The sequence below is a fragment of the Phoca vitulina genome, unplaced genomic scaffold (assembly GCF_004348235.1).
Source record: "Phoca vitulina isolate PV1807 unplaced genomic scaffold, GSC_HSeal_1.0 scaffold50, whole genome shotgun sequence".
In the NCBI taxonomy this organism is placed as follows: Eukaryota; Metazoa; Chordata; class Mammalia; order Carnivora; family Phocidae; genus Phoca; species Phoca vitulina.
The window spans coordinates 4,684,186-4,704,262 of NW_022589753.1; the positions used below are offsets into that span (position 1 = coordinate 4,684,186).

A 20,077-nucleotide genomic window follows, 5' to 3' on the forward strand; every position below is an offset into this window, starting at 1 on the left:
GAGGAGGAAGCCAGACCCAGGGCTCCATCACAGGACCCTGGGATCATGACCCAAGCGGAAGGCAGCCACTTAACTGACTGAGCCACACAGGTGCCCCAAATAAATAAAATCTTTATAAAAAAAGAAAAAGAAAAGAAAATGTAAAGAAATTAAATAAACTGTGTCATACTCCTACAAAGTGAAACATGGGATTCTTAAGGAACTTGAATATCACAGTAAAATTTTTAAAAATCTTTAAAAAGCATAATTAGGCTGAATTTTTATTAATTTCCTTTTGTAAAAAACCAGAATCTCTCATCTATCTGGTGAAAAAGATTAAAGACATCTTTTAGGTATGAATGTGAGTCGTTCTTATCTGAGAAGAATAAACTTGGTTCATGAAAACCATTTATAAAAAGGTTTTGCTTATCAGAGGCTTCCAAAGCAAATGATCAAACAAAGAAGAATGTTGCTGTTAAGATGCCCAAACCCCCCAAATTTAGCTTCTGCTATCAGCACTTGACAGATGAATGCCTGGCTTCTTTCTCTAAGGGCAGTGCACTTATACGCTGGTGCTAATCACCTAAAAGCTATAGCCCAAGGTTGACTGGTCCAGGGCAGGCAAGCAGCTCCATTAAACTGAGTCAGCAAAATCTTAAAAGGATTAATTATCAATTGCAATACTACCCAATTACATTAATTGACCAATGTTTCCATCCAAGAAGAGCTGCTGATATGAATTCTCTGTCCTCAGGATTTTACTGGAAGAACTTTATGCTTTAACATGTGATTGAAAGGAGTGCTGGAAAGGACTGTGTGTCAGAAGTGAACACTGCTCCTTAATTCTTTGAATTTTAATTTAAAATACTGATTCAGACATTAGTAGATTTGTGTTTGTTTGTCTTTAATCCATTTTCAATTCCGAGGGTTCACTTAGTAAAGTGTATCTGTACCCAAATATTGGTATCTTTAATGACTCTTTCCAATGCCCCCCCCACATACAGATATTTTGTATTTCTAATTTGCTTGGTACAAAGGCAACCAATGTGCATAATTGAACTGCAAATGGAAGCATGCTTGCTACTTTAGTGAAATTAGAATTCAGTGAAGGTTATAAAAATATTAAACTTAATATCATATTACAGGAAGCATAAGTATTTTTGATGGGCCCATAATTTTACCACTTCACCTGCTGTATCCGCTGGCAAACATGGTTTGGAATATTAATGGAAAACTCCCTCATTATTAAACTGCAGTATTAAAAAAAAAAATCCACAACCACTAACAGCTTACCACAAAGACATTTTCAGAAATTATCTACCTTAAAAATATTTTCCCACCAGACAGTTCAGAAAATAGATTTAATTTTGTAAAGCTAGAACAAATGCGGAGACCCCCCACTGCTTCAAACAATTCATTAATTCAAAAAGTTCTATTTTCCTTGCATTTAAAATCTCAGGGGGGGAAAAATCCAATCTCCGCTTCTCCAATCTCCATTTAAGTGTAGCTATTTTGCTGAGGTCCAGATTTGAATAATTCAAAACCATCTCTAGTAGATGGTGTGTATCAAGGAGCAAGGGCCAAAACCATGGCATTCTGGGCCAATTAATGCAAACAGAAAGCACTCTGCACCCCCTCACCTACTACACTGCCTCCTCATCCAACAGACACAAACCACAGAAGGGGCTACTGGAAGAATGAGATGAGATGGAATGAGCACCTACATAAAGGACAAAGAAAAGGACTCCCATTCTAGACCCAGGTGACCAGACCTCAAACCATCCCTTTGGGAAATCCACACATTTTCACCTACAGACACAAAAAGACTAGGTTATGCCTGTTTCCAACCATTACTTTACCACCTAAGTTTTTAAAACAGAGCTGTTATTTTTTAAGGACTCAATAAGTAATTTGCCACCTTCTGGAGAAAGTAACATGATAGGTCAGAGTCTGGACTTTTGACACACAATGTAAGCTCCCTTGAATATATCAAGCCTACCTAAAAGCTAAGAAGAGTTTCACAGGGTGTGTCAGAAAGGTACCTAACAGCTACAAAGTCTCCCCACGTGCCCCCCATACAACCCTGATCTGTGTGCCTTCAGAACCTCAGTCCCTCTGGCCAGCTATGTGGGTGGATCTCCTCCTCCTCCTCCTCTTTCTTTCCCTCCCTGCCCCCCTCTCTCAAAGAATGATTTATAATCTTCCCTAATAGCTAGCACATCCCAAGGGTTTTCAGAAATGGGAGAGAAATAATGTACTAGGCATGTCATTTGCGGGTATGCTGACATTCTGTGTGGTAGACAGGGCAATGCTGGTAGTATTTTAAGTTGATTTGATGGCCACCTTTTTATAGATTATATTTGAAAATTCACTAGTGGTTTTTCACTAGAAAACAAATGCATATCATAGAAAGAAAAAATACACATTTCTTCTTAAAATTAGAAAAAGTCAAATAATAAAATGGAATTAATTTATTTCTAAAAAGACAATTCAAATATGTACAATCCACATTCAACAAAAACAGTTTTTATCAAAGCTAGTGGGGAAGATAACACAATCCCACTCTTGTGCCATGTGTTCAGTTAACACAGCACTGGAAAGTACTCTGTGAGGCAGATACTATTCCTCCCATTTTACAAATGAGAAAACTAGAACCTAGAGACATTAATAGATTGGACAAAGATCGGCCAACAGGTTAAACAGCACAACTAAGCTTTCTGTTCAGGTTCCCAGACCTCAAATCTAGTGATCTCGGAGGAGAGTGGGTAACACCAAACGTGGCCATGTGTACACCTGGCCTGTGGACAATCTGCACTGCCTTCTGCTGGTATCCTTCATGTCCTGAGGGTATCTTCTCTCCCAAAGGAACCTAGAAACTCTACGTACTCACCAAGATGTCATCATATAGCTGCATTTTAAGAGGACCTTAATTAAAAAGCTCAGTGCTTTTTACCTTGAGATACGAATGTCTAATACATCATACACTGGTCCCTCAGCACAGAAAACGGCAGCAGATGGGTGCCAGCATCCTCTGCCAACTGAAGATGCTGTCCCAGAAATGCAGCGACACCTGGCTTCACCCAGGTGCACCTCAAGCAGTGCGAAAAATACACACCAAATAATAACAAGGGAGCCCTTCTCATGTGCAAACATAATCTTGTTTCATCTAGGAGTCAGGCCTGTAGACACACGGGCACTTTATTATTCAATTACTTTCCCCCAAGTACATTACATTTTGAGAACCATGGTACTTTATGTAAAATTTTATATTCATTTGTAAGTGGGGCCACCCCCTAACACTGTTGAGGCAGCTTCATATCACAGAAGAGCCACCGAGTCAGGAGCAAAGCTGGTTTCAAGTACCAGCTCTGCCACTAATCACCCATGTGGCCCTAGATAATCACACCCATTCTCTGTACCTTCCGTTCTTATCTGCAAAAGAAAGGCCACAACCACAAAATCTTCAGTCTTCCTTTGGCAGGGAATTATAAATCAAAACAAATGCCCAGGGTTATTACCTTAAAAAACATTCCAAAAAAATTTTTTTTAATTAAAAAAAATAAAAATAGGGGCACTTGAGTGGCTCCGTCAGTTAAGCATCTGAGTCTTGGTTTCGGCTCAGGTCATGATCTCAGGGTCATGAGATCGAGCCCCACATCAGGCTCCATGCTCAACACGGAGTCTGCTTCAGATTCTCTCTCCCCCCCTCCCCTCCCAGTTCCCGTGCTCTAAGAAATGAATAAATAAAATCTTAAAAACAAAAAACAAAACAACCATTCCTATGATTGGGGGAGGGATGAATCTTTCTGAAAGAGACACACACACATTTATATTTCATACTGGAAAGCACACCTACACTGGACAACTGCCTGTTGAGACTATTTTATTCAGAAACTATGTTGCTGCCCCCTTATTTACCCTGAAAATTTGTAATTCTCATCTACTGACAACCTTGCTCAAATTTGATATGGGCAAAGAAATCAAGAGGAAAACCAAAGTCAATAAAAGGGAATAAAGATTTCAGCAGAAAAACTGAAACCATATGGATCCAAGGGGTACAGAAATGCCAACACCTCAGACCCTTTCCCTTCCCCAGCATGCTACACTTTAGTCTGGGCTTCGGAGCCAGACACAGTGATCCACATCTTGGCTGTGTCACTTGCTAGGTTCGTGAGCCTATAGCCACCGGTCTCCTTCTTAGTACAAGGCAGGTAATGATGCATTCCTCACAGGCCAAATAACAGAAATTATATGAGATAATGTGTGTGCTGGCCCAGCACAAAGGAGACCCTCAATAAAATCTGGCTCTCACCCTTCTGACTTCCTGAATAACAACCCAATTCAAGTGCCCAGATCAGGTCTTGCAGCCTCAGAGAGAAGCACACAGGGCGATAGCTGGTGTGGGAGCACCATAATGAGAGAAACCAATGGATGTGGGGAATAAGAGTTTACAGAAATGATCAGATAATGAAACACCTTATATCTTTCCAAAGAGGTGAACCATTTTCTTTTAGGTGTCAAATGAATAGCCAAATGCATCACAATCAAAATCTGTCATGGAAAAAGCCAGTCAAGTACCCATCTCAATGAGTAGTAGCTTCTAATGATGCAGAACCCTCTGTGACACAAAGTCTCCTGATTTTTACAGGATAAACACACACTCCCCCACAGCTCCTCCACAAATACAAAAGGCATCTTGGATCCAGAAGTTCTAATGAGCTGAAAGTTTATTCAATTTCTAAAAGACATTTAAACTCAAACCCATCACTTACATCTCCTTAATTCTAAAATCCAATTCTCAGTCTGGGCACTTTACCAGCGTCTTTTCAAAAGCTGGACTTTGGAAAATATATGCATTCTCAGACCGTAAGGGAAAAACCCATCAGACACGCACAAAACTTTCGCCCTTGGATATAGTCCAGTCTCCTCAGTCCTCACCTCCCTGAGCTTTTCACGATCAGTAAAGTGCAGTTACCAATCACTGGGAATGACACAAGCCTAATGTCAGAAACCATTTACCTTAAATAAGAAAATAACTCCATTTAGCATTCTCCCACAGAGTAAAATTAAGTTTGTTTAGCCCTTTTTTATTTATTGCCAAAGGGCAGATTTAATTTCAAGGGAGTGAAAACCAAACTCATTCTGAAGTAAAGTCTAAAGTTACCACTTTACTTTTGCTGTAACTATTAAGGCACAGAAGGCTGTAAGCATTAAACCAAAGAGGCTTTAATTATGGAAAACCAATAGGTGAGTGGGACCCACTAAGCTTTTCAATCAGAGGGTGGCAGGTTCAGGGAGAAGTCTATTGTCTTATTTTGCTATACCAAATGCAAACTTTAAGAAATCCTACTGGCTTTAGCGGGACTTTTTAGCCCCCCCCCCCGTTGACCTCCAGTCTCCAGACTTACCAGATACATTAATCGAGGCCCCTGCATCGATGATCCCACTGTTGGGCCTCACGCAGTATCTACGTGGTGCTGTGGTCTTCACTTTAAAACACACATTTCGGTCTGTTGGGTTGCCAAGCTTTAGGTTGGTGGTGACGACATCGGTGAAGGGACCTGTGGAATGAGGCAGAGACTGATTGGAGACCTTGTGAGGAAAGTTTAGAAGACTGACTGATTTATGTTCTGGGGTCAGGAGGGATATGGTATATAGTTAAGGGAAGATTCAAGATCCAAAACTAGCTCACTATCATGGATGGGAGAAAGGAACTGACGTTAACACACTAACAGCAGCATCTGAAATTCACCACGTTCTCGTCACACTACCAGGCAATCTAGGTAAGCGTTCTAACATCCAGGCTCTCCTTGAAACCTCACAACTTTATGGTTATTGTCGTTTTACCGATAAGAAAACAGAGGCTCGGGCAACCCTCTCAGGTCCTCCCTCTCCTGGAGCTTTAGACTATCGCTCAATAAACTTTGCTTTGCTGCCCACAAAAAAAAAAGAAGACGACGACGACGACAACGGGGACTCAGGAATATGCGTTTCTTGTCTAAGTGTTCATGCTAGTTAGTGGTAGGTAGTTAGGATCTGAACCAGGCAGCCTGAATCCAATCCAAGACCAGTTCTTAACCTATGTTAAATACTGATTTCCACAATAAGATGACCTCTAACAGAATCTGAAGGATTAAACTTGGGTCCCACAATTACCAAGGGCAGAGTGTGCCAAGGGTAGCAGGTGTAAAAAAGACTTTAAGGTGTTAATGGTCTATAAACACAGAACCCCCCCCCCCCCAATACAGCGTTAACTAGAGCAAGGTCGGAGTCCTGCTAGGCAGCCCACACCTGGAACGTCATGTTCAGTTTTATAACTACGCAGGCTACTGAGAAGATGAAAACAAAGCTCAGGGCCCGGAGGGTATTTTTTATTATTATTATTTATTCATTTTCTACTTTATTAGATTTTTTAATTAAAAAAGTAAAACATGCTTCTTAAAACAAGCCAAACAATAAGAGATGTATAAAGAGGAAGTTAATAAGCTTTCCCTTGTCCCCTGAGGTGACTACTACGGGAGATCTTCTCACATCATCTGTGCTTATACAAATAGCACGTACACACATGTACCGGGAGGGGGACAAGAGGGATCATACTAGTCACGTTACTCTGAAACTTGCTTTTTTTCCATTTACTGCTCTACCGTGGATACCTGACTACTAGGTTTATTAAGGAGTCAGTGGGAGGGTTGACTACAAGACCTCCTAAGTCCTTTTCAACCTCTTTTCAAATTGACATCTTTTCACCATGTAAATCAATGATATCTTTGAGTTTCCTCCAGACAAGCTCTTTACTCCTATCTCTACATTTACAAAGAAGTAGGAGGTGGGGTGGGAAGGTCTGTGTGCTCCTATGTTCACAAACCAAGAAATAGATAATGTTGGTTCATCCGCTCCCTAAGGAAACCCAAAAAAGACATTCAAATCTGTGCCTTGAAAATTTTTCAATGAGACTCTAAGCTCCTTAAGATAAGGACGATACCTTACCAGTTTCTGTATCTCCAGAATACAGAATACATTCTGTATCTCCAAGCATCTAGTAAAGGTCTCAGTGTGTGTGTATCTAGATGGACGATAGACAGACAGGCAGGCAGGCAGGCAAAGATATTCACCAAGGAGGAAACTACCAGATGGATAAACACTAGCAAAATTAAAATCTCAGGCTACTTTCTCTCCTTCAGAAGCACTCAGGGTATAAAAAATCAATTTGATATGGGCTTAACTTAAATATAAATTAAGAAATCAATAATGATGGAAAGGAGGAAAGGAAAAGGGACTCAGTTCCAAAATCAAATAAACTATAGCCAGTTCTGCCATAAAGCTTAGTTTGAAATCGTGAATTTGTTCCACTGTGATTGATGTGCATATTAGGGGGACAATCTGAGCATAAAACAAACTTCACATTTGCTTATGCATGATTTTGTCTACAAGAAATGCTAGATGAACACAGAAAAGTGCATCCAGCTGAACCAAGCTGCCTAGAAATACACAAAATACACCCCCTACACACACCACAACCCCTATCAGCTACCTCAGCTCACCTGTGGGTTGGCAGCCACAACCACCCACAGCCAGAGTCACCATCTGCCCTCCTTCCTCCACTGGACAGTGACTCACAAACTACAACTATCCTGATGCCACCTCCACAGGCAAACTTCATGTCTTCTTCAAGGTGAAGTGCCATGTTTACTGAAATACAATACTGTATTTCCTACCCATTTAATGTGTGTAAAACCATGATTAGGCTCCTGTCTATGTGTGTGTATATGACCAACAAAGTTTTTGAACATTGTGGACTTAACCTCATCTCCCTCTTGTAAGTCCTACAGTGTTTATCCTGCTATTTTATGTGGTATGGAGATTTTTAGGAATGCATATGTTGCATTATAGCAGAATCAACTGTACTACTGGGTCATTCATTGACGGTTTTAAGTTACTTACACTAGAATTTATTCTCATTCCATGGGCAATGGGACCTTCAAGAATGACATGCCTAAGAGAATGCTTCCATTTGATTATCTTTCTAATAAGCCCTGCCTTTGGCCCTGTGGGATCAGGCATTTTGTAGGTGCAGTTGTAGCCAGACATGGGTAAAAGCATCTTCGGCAGTGCATCTCACCTACTGACGCCCATCACAAACAACCCTCTCACTACACTCAAAGTCATCTCCTTACTGAGAACCAAAAGCTTACCCAAGAGGGCAGGTACTCTGTGGCCTAAGAAGACTTTCAGCTACAATGAGGAAGAGCCCCATGCTGACAACTCTCCGTCCTTGTATCAAGTTTTGGGCATCAAGGGAGAAACAGTATCCCTGGTGCTGAGACATGTTTAGGGGCTTATGGAGGCAGCAGCTCTCTGCGCCTCTACCCTTTTCCACTCTCCACAAAGCACACAATCTGACTTACCCCCCCAAAAGACTCTCTGCTTGCTTAAGAGTGGAGATCACTTCAGCAATGGTAAAACGAAAAAAGAACAGCTAAACACACCTCTGATTTTCTGGAGTCAAAGACAGCAATTAAACACGCACACACACACTCATGCATGCACAAATGACATACACACCACGCATGTCCACATTCCCTGGCCTTTACAGAAGAACTGCCAATCACAAGAACTCACATAAGCATAGCTCCAGCTCAAATAGCTCACAATGCTGGGGCAAAGGAGAAGAAAACAGACAAGCTGTGTGTCTACACAAAGAGACACCTGAAAAGGAATGAGCTTTCAAATATAAACCCTGGGAGCGGGGCTGGGAGGGAGGGTACTGACAATCTGATGGTGATTTATGAAACTATCCGGCCTTAACGTTTTCCAGATATAAACTTGAAGTTGTTAGTTTCAACAAAATTCTGTCTCAAGAACATGGAAGCATCTTCAGATGAGAATGCCAAGAATTCGTAATGGCCCACAATTACATCCAAAAAAATTACAGATTTTCCTATGGTGGTCTGAAGTATACTGAGCAGAAAATAGCGTTGTTGGCAAGATTTCACTATGATGAAATTAAGAATATTTACTTGTTTCCAACTCAGTTTGTAGTGTCTCTTCCTCCTTGCCCTACCTCAAGAAGTTGGGGGTAGGGGCGCACCAAAATTTAAGTATTTGTTTATCCCTTACACTGACCTTTTCTTCTAGGTATTCCACAAAAATAAACCAAATTTAACTGTAAACACTAAGTGGTTTTCGGAAATTCCCTCCAGTTAATTTATTACATAGTAATATAAATAATGTTTCACATTATAAATCACATAAAAGGTAGTCTAATTCATTAAAAGACAAACAATATTTGTAGTATTAAGTAGGATAAATAAATAATCCAGATTTCTCCTTCAACACTCAATCCTGGGCCTTTAAGTGTTTGGGATTTCTTGCACTTACATAGGTTTTTATTTGTAAAAATCTAGAGGGAACTATACTGAAAATACATGCAAGTGAACAACATTGTTAAAACAGCAAAGTCTCATGAGTAAAAATCTAGACATTTTGTAAAAACAGGCCAGCCCTCTTCTCCCCACCCTGGGCAATGTACTCTAAGAATTTTATTGAAAATAAATTATACTCGATTTGAGTAATTATAGGAAATAAACCATGTTAGTGATCTCCTTTTTCCCTGTATTAATGAATTAGAATATACAAAAACCTCAATAAAAATGATGTAAGGGCTTATGAGCATCATTCAGATTTTTACTAGTCACTTTCATTTCATAAAACTGCCATTTCCATTAAAGCATTATGTAAAAAATGGGATTTTACTATACCAACATGCATATTTATCACCAATGAATTTAAACATTGCTTATAAAGTAAAGAGTCAATTTTACAAATGAAATCTCCTTCAAAAGTTAGACTTTTTTCCTCCAAGAAATGAAAAAATGATTTGGTACCTCGAGAACCACAGCACATAATTTTAATCATTTTTCTTTCCAATTTTCTATTCTTTATTTCAGATAATGTTTATATAAAACTAGGAACTAAGGATCTAAAATGTGAAATGAAGGCCAAAAAAATGAAGCAATATGAACTTGGGAGAAATTAGGAATAATCTTTAACATTTTAATTTTTCTTCTTAACAATTTGAGTAATATTCTTTATGCCCTATATTATGCATACTCATCTGTGAAAATTCTTGAGTTTGTAGATGCTCACGAATAGCAATGACTAACTTGGGTATACTTCCTTGGCATACTCTAAATGGAATTTAGATAAAGCTAAGCACAGTGTAAACTATTTTCTCCACCAAGGCGTGACTTACTGTCATTCTGAAGTGTGTATTTTCAAACAGTAAGATCTGGAACTCACCTGTCTTAGAAAGCAAAGAATACAGAGACTACAAAGCCAGCAGAAGTATGCATTGCACTAAAGGTGAAAGGAGGAATGGTTAATTTTTTAGTCTTACAAACATGGAGCCTTGGAATTATAAAGTGCTGGTTTAAAGGCCAAGGAAAGAAGGTCACAATCCAGCAAACTTCTCAACGGTAAGAGGTCAGGTTCCAAGTACTGAAAACGTCATCAAAAATGGCTGGATAAACTTATCATGAAGGAAACACAAGAGTGCTTTGTAGAAAAAAGTATTCCATTAAATCTTTAAACATTTTACCAATCCATGCACAGTGCAAGTATTGTACCTCTTTTCTGTAATCACTCATTCGTTCATTCAGAGACCCAGAGAGAAAAAGACCAACAACAGTCTTCCTTTCAGGAAATGCAAATACCATTTTTACAAAAGAGTAAGTTAAGCGCTCAAGTCCCAGTGACTGTAAAAGGTAAGAGGGAAAACTGCCAAGTGAACTCAAAACTCCATCTTGGCCTTGTTTATCTGTGTGACCTCAAGCACATCTTATCACCCCATCTGTAAACAACAGGACAGAATTTTTTAAGGGGTAAATATATCATTTCATTTTTACTCAGCAACTCAATTTAACCAGAATGAATATAAATACACACACACACCACAAGAAACTGTAAGACTCCTAGAAGGTAACACAGAAGAAAATCTAGATGGCCTTGGGTTTGGCGGTGACTTTTCAGAGACAACACCAAAGGTACCACCCATCCATGAAAGAAATAATTGACAAACAGGACTTCATTAAAATGAAAAACATCTGCTTTGCAATGGACACTGTCAGGAGAATGAGAAGACAAGCAGGCCACAGACTGGGAGGAAATATTTGCAGAAGACCTATCTGATAAAGGACTGTCATCCAAATATACAAAGAACTCTTAAAACTCAGTAAGAAAATGAACACCACAAAAAATGGGCAGAAGATCTGAACAGATACCTCACCAAAGAAGATACATAGATGGAAAATAAGATAAACAAATGGAAAAATATACAAATGAAAAGATGTTCAACATATGTCATTAGGAAACTGCAAATTAGGGGCGCCCGGGTGGCTCAGTTGTTAAGCGTCTGCCTTCCACTCAGGTCGTAATCCCAGGGTCCTGGGATCGAGCCCGGCTTTGGGCTCCCTGCTCAGCGGGAAGCCTGCTTCTCCCTCTCCCACTCCCCCTGCTTGTGTTCCCTCTCCTGCTGTGTCTCTATCAAATAAAAAAAATCTAAAAAAAAAAAAAAAAAAAAAGGAAACTGCAAATTAAAACAATGAAACAGTGAGATACCAACACACACCAAAAGGGCCAAAATTTACAGCTCTGACATCATCAAATACTGGCCAGGATGGGGGGCAGCAGGAGCCCACACTCCTTCCTGGTGGGAATACAAAAGGGCACAGCCATTTTGGAACAGTTTGGCTGTTTCTTAAAAAAAAACAAAAAAAAACTACACATACTCCTGCCATATAATCCAGCAATCGAAAGCCTTGGTATTCACTAAGAGGAGTCAAAAACTCATGTGCACACAAAAACCTGCACATCAGTGTTCATAGCAGCTTTATTCATAATCATCAAAACTTGGAAGCAACGAAGATGTCCTTCAGTAAGTAAATGGATAAACTGTTGTCCATCCAGACAATGGAATATTATTCTGTGCTAAAATGAGCTATCATGCCATAATTCAGACATGAAGGAATCTTAAATGCATAACACTAAGTGAAAGAAGCCAATCTGAAAAGGCTATATCCCGTATGATTTCAATTATATAACATTCTAGAATAGGCAACACTATGGAAACTAAAAAAGATCAGTGGTTGCCAGGAATTGGGAGGAGAAAAAGGACTGAATAGGTGGAGTACAGGGGATTGTCAGGGCAGTGAAACTATTCTGTATGATACCACAGTGGTGGATGCATGTCATTATATGTATTTGTCAAAACCCACAGGATGTACAACACCAAGGCTGGACCCTAATGTAGACTACGGACTTTGGGTGATAATGATGTATCTACGTAGGTTTACCAGTTTTGACAGATGTACCCCTCTGGCACTGGATGCTGACAGTGGGGGAAGGCTGTGCACAGGTGTGACCAGGGGTATATGGGAACTCTGTACCTTCTGCTCAGTTTTGCTGTGAACCTGAAACTACTTTAAAAAACAGAGCTTTTGTTTTTTTTTCAAAAAAGGAGGAGAAAAAAGTATTTGGACTTTGTATTAATTAAGTTTTGGAAGCACCCCAACATTTCTGATACTAAATATTAATTTTGAAATATTTATATATTTTATATGTGTACACATAAATGAAGTACACACACACACACACACACGTATACATGAAGAAAGATGCTTTGCAAAGAAATTGCTTTTCTTCCTTTTTCTGGAGTTAATGAAATTCTTTTTTTTTTTTTTTTTTTAAAGATTTTATTTATTTGACAGAGACACAGCAAGAGAGGGAACACAAGCAGGGGGAGCGGGAGAGAGAGAAGCAGGCTTCCCGCGGAGCAGGGAGCCCGATGCGGGACTCGATCCCGGGACCCTGGGATCATGACCTGAGCCGAAGGCAGACGCTTAACAACTGAGCCACCCAGGCGCCTCTGGAGTTCATGAAATTCTGGTGTTAGCAATACACATCCTTCCTTTGTAGTATGTTCCTAATGTAGCTACAATACTTTGAAACTCAAACTATATGTGTTACCAAATAACTTATATACCAAATTGACATATAATCTATCAGGTCTCAGCTTTCCAGATATAAACTTAAAGTTATTGGCTCCACAACAGCTTTTTTCACTCTGCATAAAAAGAGCTGTATTACTTTATATTTTTGCAAACACAATTTAGGTACAGTATCTCTCCTTTCTTCAACACTTCCAAAAAACAACTTACCATATTTCACTTCAGCTCTGAAAAGATTACCTTCTGGGAAGGTAATAATCTGTCTCCAGCACCCTAGGACTGATGATGGATTTTGTTAAGACAATAAAATCATGTTTGAGGTTTCAATACAACAGACTCCGAGCACAGGAAAAGTATATAGGAATGGGGAGAAATGGACACTATGAAGTAAAGTCTGCTGGATATCTTACAGATGTCTTTAAAATTTATCCTTTGGCAGTCTATTTCCATTAGAGTATCCTACTGCCTCCTGCTTTCCCTAACCATCTGCAATGCACCAATCGTCACATTTTTTTTCCTTGTTTATGTAAGTCTTCCCCTTCCAAAATCGAAACTCCATGAAAGAGACATTTCTGTCCCTCTTGTTCACTACTGATCACCATCATCTAGCATATTTCCAGACACAAAGCAAAATACTCAGTACATTTTCTGAGTGAATGAATGAATGAATGAATGGCCACACCATGATCCTAACTATTTTAAGCAATAGTTTTACTCTTCATGCATGCCTCCCCTGTGTGCACAACGAGGCTCTGGGTGAATGAAGGCCCAAGACTGCTGCTGCCCCCCCTCCCCAGCACTATCACCCTTTCTACCTTCAGTGCAGGACTTCTGTCACCTGACAGCTCAAACGTTGCTCTCCTGACTGCTTCCCACCTAGAGTAAAGTTGCGTGGAAGAGGAAGCTGTGCCCGTCCTGTTCATCACTGGAGGCCCTGAGTCAACCCAAGCAGTAAAGGGGCTCAATAAGTGTGTACAGAGTGAATGAATGCCAGACTTCCTTAAAGGCAACTCAATTCTGATCCTGGCACGGTTCCTATAAACAGATGCCTACTCCATAACTGGGATCTGAAGTCATGATAAATTCATGCTGTCCATATACAGGATGAACGTATTAAAAATGTTCACTTGAGTCAATAATACTTTCATCATTATTATTCTATGATAATTTTGTTTAAAGTCGCCCCCCCTCTAAAAAAATGAAAAAAAGATACAGTAACAGATACTCAAAGAGGGTGAGCTCTTAAATAACTATGAATTCAAGAGTAAGGACACTGGGAGAAGTTTTTTTTTTTAATCTATTTTCTTGATTGAATTGTTAGCTCACATATTAAATCAATGCTTTAGAAAAAAAATAAAGCTTTGCAACCAATGTGTTTTTAATGGCAGACATTGGATTCCAATATTTCAACAGAAAGCCTAATTGTGTAGCTCTTATTTTGAAATAACCACACATAAAGAACCCTGCATAGACACATCCCTTTCCTGAAGAAATCTTAGAATGCAAAGTGTTCTCAATTAATAAAGTAACCTCTAAATTAATAAAGTAAACAGAATATCCTCAGGAGACAGACACGTCATACCCATTACTACAGCGGGAGAAATCAACCCCAAGAATACTCACTGGTGACACCACCAGAGGCCCACCAGCAGCCAGCCTGACTGAAACACACGCCACCAAACCTTCAGGCTGTTTGTTCAACTCACTAGTCTCCTAGCTGCCTTGGAGCAGAAAGAAAGAAAGGTCAGTCGGCCACCAACTCCATGGGTGGGAAAGCTAGACCACAAGGCACTCTACTGTAGTGTAAGAGTTCAATAGATAAAAGCACTGTGAAAGGCCTAAGGTCAAACTCAGGAAGGCTACCGAAAAAGACATACAGCTGGAAACAACAGCTTAGGAAACTGAAAGCTCTTTGTAGCTTATGTTAACAGATAAGCAATTATTATTCAGACTATACAAAGAACTCTTGTTAGTAAAAATGCTACATTCTTACAAAGGAATACTATACAACAACTGAAAGGAATTAACCAGACCTGTATTTCGACAGGAGATGGGTCTCAAAAGCATGCTAAGGGACACTTGGCCATAATAGTACATGAAGTCATATAACTGTGGAAGCAGTTCACACTAAACTCCTCTGGAGAGTAAAGAAAAGAGAGGAGCAAAAATGGGCAGACATGTCTTCAAATTCTTAACGAAGTGTACTTATTAAAGAAAGATTTAAAACAGGTATAACAAATTAACATTTAGTTATTCTGTATTTGGATATTTATTACATTATCTGTATTTTTCTGTATTTAAGTGTTTTTCCAGATAAAGAAAGCTACGTGCAGTTTATGTCAGATCCAGGCAATGTTTGAGATCATTTTCTTCTTACCCAGAATGCCTTGTATATATAAAAAATACTAGAATCCTGAATTATGGAGTTGTTGAAAACCAATATACCTACATCAACAGGCATTCTTGTGTAATTTATAAAAACCAAGGTTATCATTTAAAAACATGTTTAAAGTAGCAGTGGTCTCACTAATTTAACACAAAAACCCAAACCTAAAATTTTTTACAAAGTCTATTGTTAGAAGACTAGAAGCCTTTACCCCTTCAGAGAGAAATACTGTGACTACTTTTCTTTAATGCAACACTTTTTTTTCTAAATAGAAAAATAGCTAAAAGTATTATATAAAGGCTGAAACTGCATAATCCTATCTATACTCAGCACTAAGACAGACTACAGTAGACAGCTGAAGATTAAAGTAATAGTACACCTGACTAGTATGAATTTTATATATCAGTTCTAAAAGTATCTTAGACCATTTAATAAACTGAATTTTTTCAAGGCACAATCTTTATCCCATTGTAACAAATATCTAGTAATTTTTCTCTCTTTAGAAGACCAAAATAATCACAAGATTACAGTGATCATGAAAATAAAAAGATAAGCGATATTCCACTCCAAATAAAATTCCACCTAAACAGGAGAGTGGCAAAACATGACTCATTTTTTTCACACAAAGCAAGAAGAGTCAAGACAGACATTATGCCCAAGTGAGGGATATGAGTGGTAAGACAGCAAGGGGGTCCCAATTCCTCATGGTTGTAGCTGCGGTTTTAACTTGACTAAGTTATAAATTAACAGCTCAAGTCAAGTGCATAAGGTCAGTATCAGTAGAAGTAAAAACTCCCCCAAAATGTTCAATCTTTAGTGAAGATGATGGCATGGGAAAAGCTTCCACACCAAAATCAACACATCCCAACGCACAGCAGACACACAGAGGGAAGCAAAACACATGTAGCATTCTGCACCTCTAGGGTTCACCTTACATTTTCAACTTGTGAACAATGAGGAATAGCAGAATATGGTTTATCAGTCAGTATGTAATCTGCTCTGGTTTCCTTTTCAACAGAGAACCTAAGTGGCTATACCAGTGAAAAGAGATTATCAACCAGGTCAGCAGCTTCTTAGACAAATTCAACCAGGGACCAGGGAAAAAGGCTCTGAGACTTGGATGAAAAATATCTTCTATTTCCCCCTTTTTCTGCCCTTATAAATCATACTCATTCTTCAAAGTTTTGCTCAAATGCCTTCTCTTTTGGAAAGGCTTCCTAATCTCTCAATTGAAAAAAAGGATTCCCTCTAATACCATATTCTAATAAGCTAATGGTAACCAAATTTATATCCATGCCTGGTCCTCTCCCTTGATCACGGCTTACAAGTGTATTAAGCATCTGAAGCTGCAACAACACTCTTAAATCCCACTCCCCTCCCCCAAACCCACTGCTTCCCATCTCAGGAAAAGGAACCACCACTCATTAACATGCTTGGGCCAAAAGCAATTACCCTAGATTCCTCTCTTCCTTCCCCACTCCACATTTAACCCGTCAGCCAGTTCTACCTTCAGAACAGATCTGGAATCGGGAGCACTTCTCACCACATTCTCTCCACCGCCACCACCCTGGTGCTAGCCACGGTCTCTCGTGTACTCTGGGCCTGGATTCATGCAGTAGCCTTACGGCTTGCACACATACCATCTCACAATCTCACACCTCTCAGAGCCTACTCTCCCTACTTCACACTGTGGTCTTTTAAAAACGGACTCCTGCTCAGAATCCTCCATGGCTTCTCATCCCACAACAAAATCCCAAGTCTGTCCTGTGGCTGGCCTACCAGGAAGGCTCCTCCTCTCTCTCTGAGTCCATCTCCTGAGCCACTCCATCACTCCTCTGCAGGCACAATGATCTTGCTGCTGCTCCGTGAATACACCAAACTCAGTGCCACCTTGGGGCCTTGCACTTGCCCTTCCCTGTTTGGAATGGTCTTCCCCCAAATGTGTGTATGGCTTGCACACTCATTTGATACAGGTCTCAGTTCAAATATCACCCTCTCAGGGACATGGCCTTCTCCAATCACCCTTTTTAATACAGAACCCCTTTAATATAATGCCAAACCCCTTTCACCTCTACACAACAACCCCCCCTTCCACTGCCCCATTATCTGGCACAATGTTATATGTCTTTCCTGGTTTTTTATTTAGTGCCCATCTTTCCCACCAGAAGATGAGCTAAGGCAAAGGTTTTGTCAGTTTTTTCACCTTGGTCTCTCAAGTATCCAGAACAGTACTTAGCACACTGTAGGCATTCAGTAAGTACCTGATGAATGAACTGTCCAGGTGCTGTGCTAAAGCCCTCCAGCTACAGAGACGGCTCTGCTCCTCCTGCCAGAACCCTGGGAAGACAGTAAGCATGCTTGGGGAACCACTCCAGGACCCATCCAGAATTAAGAAATAAGAATCTGGGATTGAGGCTCTAGGATGATATATTTTGGGAAGAAAGAGAGAGAGAGAGAGAGAAATTATCAAATGATAGTGATATTAGTTAACGTTTAATTGTGCCAGGTCTGGGACACCTGGCTGGCTCAGACAGTAGAGCATATGACTCTTGATCTCAGGGGCATGGGTTCGAGCCTCACGTTGTGGGTAGAGACTACACAAAAATGAAAAATAAAATCTTAAAAAAAAAAAAAAAATTGTGCCAGGTCTATTCTAAGCACTTCACGTGTGTTAACTCATTTACTCCTAACATGCCCCATAGCGAAGACCATGAGGCACAGAGAAGTTAGATACTTTATCCAAGGTCATGTGACTTTTAGGGAGCAGGTCCAGGATTCACATCCAAGCAGTCTGGCCCCAGAGTTCACCTCTGAACTGGTGGGCTGCACACTACCTCTCATCGCACTGAATGCTGCACTAAAGCTAAGGGTGGGGGGCTGAACCCTGAGGGAAGTCCTGGAGTCTGAAAAGATGAAGGAATCCACCTTCTGAGCTGCAGGAAAGCCCTGGTGAGAGCCGTGTGGTGTGATCAAAGCGGGGCCTTCAGGGGACGTCACAGGGGTACAGAAGGGATATGAGGGAAGTGAATGAAGCTGAGAAATGCATGGAAGCATGAGGATATGAAAGGAATAATATTAAAAATAATTCTAGGAAGACAGGTGTGAGGGAGAAAACCAGGCCTCTCTTTTCTGACATGGGTTCTGAAAGCATCGATTGCCTCGACAGCATTTACAGCATGTAGAATAAACCAGAACTAAGACATGTGTTTGCACGTGTCTGTGTGTGTGTGTGTGTGTGTGTGTGTGAGGGTTTCTTACTCTAAACAGCTTATAAATAGTCATTTAAAATGGAAAATGAAAGCTGACACTGTTTAAGAAGAGAAAAAGTGTGGCCCAATTTTGAAAGACTTTGATCCTGGCCTAGGAATTCTGAACAATAACCTGTAAGATCTAGGAAGCCAATGAACGCTTTAAAATAAAGAAATAGCATGATCAGATTTCAATTTCAGAAAAACAGCTCTGAAAACTGTACACAGAAGAGCTTTAAGGGTGGGGGAAGAAGGGAGAATCAGAAACAGAGTTGGGACATGGGGCAATAATCCTGAAGGGACAGGGCCTATCCTCAGGATACAGCAGTGGGGATAAAAGAAACACCGTGGTGCAGAGGGTGCTGAGGTGGAGAAGAAGGGGGAGGGGGATAAAAGATGAGTCTGGGACTTCCAGATAACCCAGCACGGTGCAAGGACCATCCCAAGATATGAAAGAAACACTCGATGGGAACAAGTGGATGAATCCTGAATGCAGTATGGAAAATGTTGAGTCTGAGGTGCTTTCATGATAACCAGACAGGCAGGGAGGGATGCCTAGTAGGCATAGCCCAGGGATCAAAAGACCTGCTTGGAGATACAGATTTGGAAATTTTCTGTGCAGGAGTGACAGCTGAAAGCACTGTTAATGAGAAAACATAAAGAGAATGGCACTTAAGTGGAGAAGACAGAGGAAAGAGCCTGGGAAATGTCAACACCCAGTAAAAGAAATGATAAAGAGGTGGGCAGTTCACCAGAAAAGTCAAAAGTAAGTGTCACAGACAGAAACCTGGTGAACTACAAATGGTTTCAGTGGAGTGGTAAGGCCTGAGAATTGAAAGGAAAGTGAAGACGTAAACCAGTAATTGAGATTCATTGTTTCCAGAAATTTAGTTGTGATGGAAGACTGGGCATTCACTTAAGTGGGGGAAGGTCTGGGGAATGCGATTTCTTTTCAGGAAGGGGACACTTCAGCATGTTTGTAGGCACAGGGCAGGAGTTAGTAGAAGAGAAATCTGAGACACCAGAATAGGCTGACTAATGGAGCAAGATACCATACGTGACGGGGAAGGAATGGGTAAAGAACACAGGGTGAGAAGCCAGTTCTGGCTCTGAAACAGGAGGTGAGGATGGGTGAGGAGAGAAGTCTGCAGGAGAGAGAACAGTGCCCCACAGGGTAGAAACTCCGTACATACTTCTGAGTGGAAGGCACTGTGCCCACACGGATCAGCTACTCCCACTGGCTTTACTGGTGGGTCTCACCATCCCTCACCATACAGAGTCCCTCCTCTCTCTCCCGTTTCTCTCCTTCCTCAGCCTTCTGATGCCCAGACACCGTGAGTGCCCTGAGGCCCTGCCCCGTGCCACGCACAGCACAGGCGCCGGTATCTGGGGAGGACAGACACGTCGTCCAGAAAGGGCACAGATCTTCTTGATTAACGAGGAGGGGAGTCAAGAAACCA

At 40.5% G+C, this 20,077-nt stretch overlaps 1 protein-coding gene across 1 annotated transcript in view; it reads right to left on the bottom strand.

The window, feature by feature from the left end:
* VAPB (VAMP associated protein B and C) overlaps nt 1-20,077 on the bottom strand; it is a 52,051-nt gene that overhangs the window by 19,632 nt on the left and 12,342 nt on the right. The window contains exon 2 of the mRNA XM_032387531.1: nt 5,388-5,540. Coding sequence (XP_032243422.1) covers nt 5,388-5,540 — 153 coding nt within the window. The remainder of the gene's footprint in view (nt 1-5,387; nt 5,541-20,077) is intronic.